Source organism: Dendroctonus ponderosae, unplaced genomic scaffold (genome assembly GCF_020466585.1).
Source record: "Dendroctonus ponderosae isolate FM_Combo_2020 unplaced genomic scaffold, Dpon_F_20191213v2 Dpon_F_20191213_2, whole genome shotgun sequence".
NCBI classification, from domain to species: Eukaryota; Metazoa; Arthropoda; class Insecta; order Coleoptera; family Curculionidae; genus Dendroctonus; species Dendroctonus ponderosae.
In genome coordinates, this window is record NW_026018165.1 from 4,742,616 (window position 1) to 4,748,098 (window position 5,483).

The 5,483-nt window shown below is 33.0% G+C and overlaps 1 protein-coding gene across 5 annotated transcripts in view; it reads right to left on the reverse strand.

Moving 5' to 3' along the window:
• Window positions 1–3,815, reverse strand: part of LOC109538320 (E3 ubiquitin-protein ligase MARCHF6) — a 10,946-nt gene extending 7,131 nt beyond the window's left edge. The window contains exons 1-6 of one of the 5 annotated variants that reach the window (XM_048664260.1): window positions 3,731–3,815; window positions 3,599–3,649; window positions 3,298–3,443; window positions 1,141–1,367; window positions 874–1,026; window positions 689–817 (exon numbers count right to left, since the gene is read on the reverse strand). In XM_048664260.1, the coding sequence (XP_048520217.1) occupies window positions 689–817; window positions 874–1,026; window positions 1,141–1,367; window positions 3,298–3,437 (649 nt within the window). In that variant the 5' untranslated portion in view covers window positions 3,438–3,443; window positions 3,599–3,649; window positions 3,731–3,815. Of the gene's footprint in view, window positions 1–688; window positions 818–873; window positions 1,027–1,140; window positions 1,368–3,297; window positions 3,444–3,592 lie in introns of those variants that run through there. The other 4 variants (XM_048664261.1, XM_048664258.1, XM_048664259.1 and 1 more) reach the window with 4 other exon arrangements.
• Window positions 3,816–5,483: the final 1,668 nt, after the last annotated feature.

Sequence of the window (5,483 nt, forward strand, 5' to 3'; positions counted from 1 at the left end):
AAAAATGAGTCTACCGATTTTCTACCGAAAAGTCTCGAGCTTATATACCGAAACTCGATTTTCGGACCTGGCAACCCTGGTGGAAGGCGATAGACGCGCATTTGACTCCCTAGAAATTCGTCGCAATTCATCTATGGTGAGTTTTTCGCCAGCACATCAAAGTAAACCGTGAAACAGTGGGATCGTCTTCACTTTTTGCTACACTGAAAACATGACGATTTGAGATTCCGGGTTCACTGGAACCAACGTTTGAAACAGTACCCGCAAAAAGCACTCGACTCGCGCTTGATCTGCATGCAGCGTGAGATGCTTAGTGGATGTAAATTTAAAAAACTTTGGCAATTAACCAGTGATGGAGTCGGATTTATATCACGCATTATTTCCCTCGTAAACCGGTACATGCTTCTGGATACTTATTTGCACATTAATGCTTCGATATTTTGATGTTTTATGCATACAAAAAACAATCAATACATCCAAATTACTCTAAAGATTTTACAACAAACCGCTTTTCATGTATTTTCCGCATCAACCTGCAGATGTTTTCAATGTGCCGGTTTTTAGCAATCTCAATAATCAAAAGTAAACCTTACTTGAATATCCAATTAATCGAGGAAGTTTTTCAATCTTACTCCTTTCGAAAAAAATGACGCCTAATCAGTTCTAATATACGTATGCACAATGTTACCTTCTTCTTGAATAACAACCCCTTCATTTATATCGTCATTGTCCTGCAGTTCTTCCGGTATGTTTTGTAAAACACGGGGCGGATTATCACCAACAGGAACCATTTCATCCCGCTGCAGCCAATCTGGCCCTGAAGCAGGCAGACATTTTAGAGCAATAGAAATTGAGCTTGTGCAAACATATTACCTCCGCCATGAAGAATTTGTTCTCTTAACCAAACCAGTCCAGCGAACGCGAAAAGCGTACAAGATACCACGAAGCCTCCTTGAAAGATATCTCCTGCGATATTTTCTGTTGAAAGCATCTCGAATGGTAAAGTAAGTATAGCATCAGCAGTACCTGAAATAATCCCGATATTTAGAACATACATGGATATTAAGTTTGTAACTTTGGTGGCAACACTTTCAAATTAAATGTAAATTTGGAAAACAACAGAAAAGGGAATTGAACTACCTGCAAATAATGCTCGGTATATTCTACATGCTGTTAGTGGTACCACCCCTAACCAAGCAATAGCGACCAATGTGTAGTGAAGCCAGTATTTAACAGCAGTAGCGACCGATGATAGTAGGCCGGAAACTAGATCTCTTACTGGCAATCTTCTGGGCATATCGGGCGAATAAATCGGAGTAAAAGAAAATTTATGACTGCATAGTTCACAGTATTCTTTCCTCGAATATCTGAAATAACAAAAAAACACATTTGATAATTATGATAAGGGACCGTCCATATATTACGTAAGGTATTTCTTTGACCCGTCACGCGTCACAAATATGAGTATTTATATTGAAAAACTTCTTAAATTAGAATTAATGAACATGTTTGGTACGACTTGCACGAACTATTAATATAATAGTTAGAACATCTTAAAATATTTCTAGAGAGCATGCAGGCAAATATATTTCGCTAATTTTGAGTCTGTGTTAAAATACGGAATAATCTTCTGGGGTAAAAGTAGTCAGAGGCAAAACATTTTTGCCACACAAAAGCTAGTTGGATCATAAATAAGATGGGATACCCCCAAACATGCCAATCGGTTTTAAAAAAATGAGAAATCTTACAGCAATGCGCTTTATGCGCGTATCTATAAATGTTTAATATTTTTTATTCGAAACAAACCCTTTTTCAATCTTGTGGCAAAAACTAGCATGAGGTTACCAAATGTAAACTACCCGCAACATCGGCTAGCAGTAAATGAAACTTGTCCACACTACATGATCATAAAATTGTTCAACACATTACCAGGTATACTATTTAAATTAATAAAATCTGTTGTTTCAAAGATTTTAGCCATGAACTGTAATTTTAATTTATTGTAGTTGTAGAGTAGTAGTTAGATTGCGAAAAATGTGAACAGCTCTAAACTAAGTAAATGTTGTGACTTTCGAATCGATATACAAGGTGGCCATTTTCTGAATCTTAGAAGAATCTGAAGAAATATCTTTCCATATTTAAATTGTGATTATAAAAGAATGGCCCAATAATTTTATCAATAAAAATGCCTCACCAGACATTCACAAAAAAAAACACGTTGATATCGCCTATTTTCAATTAGATGATGATTTTCATTAGCCCAGTAAACATGATTGTGTCTGTTAATTATTTCATTTTTGTTTTGTGCTTTGTGTGATAATGTAGTTATTGTTTCCATAGCTTACTACACATTTTTATCTTCTTTTGAAGTTTTAAGTCAACAAAAGGAGAAAAAATGCAAACAGTTATATCGTTAAATTCAGAAAAAAATAAGGATTTTAAAAAGCCCACAGCCAACTATGATTACCATTTAAAAAAACATAAGTTAATTTTTTATTTCGTAAATCAAGTTGACTGAGAACAAGTGCTAGTTTATTGAATTTAACACAAGAAATTCTACCAGACAATTTTAACTTTTTTTCTAATTTAAGCAGTTTACGAATTATATGATAATTAAAAGTGTTGATTTCTTGCCTTTTCAGAATATTTCAGGAACCAAGTCGGGTACCTACATTTTGAAAACGGTAATGAATAGGCAATCGAATTCTGCCCAATTTTGCTAATTTAACGGATTCTCTATCTTTAAAAATGTAGAAGTTACCCATACAAAGATTCAAAAATGGCCACCCTGTATTTGATAAATATTGAAAAATATATATGTAAGACGGTCTTTCTGTCCGTGAGGTGTTGGCAGAAAAATAAATCACTATTTTTCTTCGTCGAGTCAACGTTTCGGCAATATTTAAGACAGTCTCAGGGCTCATAAAGCTAGTGAAATTTCTGTCATGACCAACGCATGTAACCAGAAGTAAATAGGTGTATTGTTAGAACAGTACAAGTACTAGGTTTACTCTAGTACTATATTACTGTCAAAAGATTGCGTATTCATTACGAGCATCTGCAGCTACTTGTTTTAATACCAAGTTTATTCAAATACGATGATGATTTTATGATTTGTTGTTTGTGTATCTTTATCTACTTCAAATTGTGCGCCTTTAACGACAATGTGGAAGTACTAAAGTTCTATTGTTGGTTGAGGTTGTAAGGTTGAGTATGAGTATAGCACAGTATGAGTTTTAATCAATGGATTTTAGCAGGTTCACTTGATAGTTATCAGCATTCAAAAGCGGTAAATACCTCATCCATTGCACCAGGCATTCTTGATGAATCCACTTAATGCTTCCAGTGCATATGCACGGATGGAATAGGGGTCGGTCTGCACCCCCTTCTGAACGACATACTCTGCATATATCACCATTGGAAAGCTCCTCAGCCATTTCGATCTGAAAACGTTGATGCGAACAGTCAAGCAGTTTTTATAGGGGAAAATGTTGTATAATAATACTGAATGGAATAATCTAACTAAAGGAATTTAAATTGATTGATTGAGCCTGTCTAAGAACAACTCATTTAAGAAAGTGACAATTTATACCTTTACCTGTTGTTGTTACTGTACGCCAATTATAGCATTCCTTGATATCTCTGGATACTTTAATAATTTCGCAGATTAATATTTGGGCTAATATTAATAAATTTAATCCACACGTAAATGCATATGATAAACACTAACCTGTCTTCTTATTTTGATGTCAAGTCAATCACAAGTCAATGTCGAAATAGTGTGTAGTCTGGGGTCGAAATATAATTGAAGGATAATCTTGGATAATCAGGTCAATGACAATATTTAAAAGGCCTATCTGAAAAACTCAATTGAATAAAAAGAGTGAAATACTGATACGTGTTTTGATAATCGAACAATGTATTGTAGTTTAAGTATTCCCGCAACTTACAATGCACACACTACATATTCTGGACTCTGGAGAATGACGTTATATAAGAGACAAGATATGGTTATAAAACATAAATACCTCCGCCAAAACGACCACATTTGAAATATTTACAAGAAAATAATATTTTTTTCTAAATACTTATAATTATATATGTGTTAGTGGAAGTTTTGTGTATTTTTATCATTATTTTTTCCCATTCGAAAATAAATGTTAACTTTAAATTTACAAGATTTAAATTTGAGCAATACAGAATGATCTTCCAATAATTGAGAAAAAAAGGTAATGGACACTTGGGTGAAAATTATGGTCCTTTAATCGACTTAATTAAAATGTCACCAGTTGCAGCTGAATATTTAAGAAACTCAATTTAGACTTTGTATAATGAATCATAACTCCTGTTTCCATTACTAATTTTCAACTCTAATAATCGGTAAAATATTTGATTGACTATGTTTTCTTATCAAAATTCACAAGAAATATTGGCAAATTCTTTGCTTAAAAATATTATAACAGTCTTCAAACACAGTTAAACATGTTTATACGTTTAATTTCTTTGACATATCCTTCTTGTGCTTCGTTAACTTTCTATTAGTATAACTGAACCAACTTCTTCACACTTTATCATTTTCTAAACGTTTCTATTCCCTCATACATGATCCGACACGTCTACCAAATGCGAGGTTAAAATATTATGATATATCGTTTAAGAGTTAAATAAAATTAATTTCTAATAAAAAAATAATGAAATAGTCGTAAAGTAATAAAATTAACTTTTATTTGTTCGGAATTTATAAATTTTACTGGTGTTATAGTAGTATGAGAAGACATGAAGATGACGATGAAGATCATGATGAAGAAGACTGGGTGGTTCAATTTTAATATGCAAGACTTTAAGGAAATATTCTAGGCCCAAAAAAAAATGGTTTGCGTCACGGGACGCTCGACAGAAGTGATAACTTCATAAATTAATAGAAACCATAAAATATTGAACTTGTTTAACGCATGATGGCAATAATTATTTTATTTTATAATTTTAATATTCGTGTTAGTCTAATAATGTATAATTGGATCAGGAATAGGTAAAATTTAATTTAATTTCCTTTTGAATGTAAAATATCTTTTATTTGCAACATTTAACATTCTTTAACGAGATGTTGTACATATTGCTCTTCTTAGGTTTGTGTAAACTCTTCTTCTTGAGTTTCTATATTTTTTAGTCGTAATTTCTTATTTGCATTGTATAATTTTTGACGTTCAGCACTAGTTCGTGGTTGATGAAAGCTACTTTGAGTTGATCTATTACTTAATGCACCTTTTTTAGCACGAAATCGTTTTTAGCGTTCAGCACTACTTAATACTTTTGAATTGTAGCATGTTTTTGTGACTGCTCTTGTTGTTCAGAGGTGTTCTGTGGTATGTTGTTCATGAACGTCTGCTACAACTTGTATCTGAATAGGACTAAAAATCAATTAATTTTGGTGATTGGAAGACGTTCTATCTGTTTAAAATAGACGGTAAAACGAGGAAGAGCTA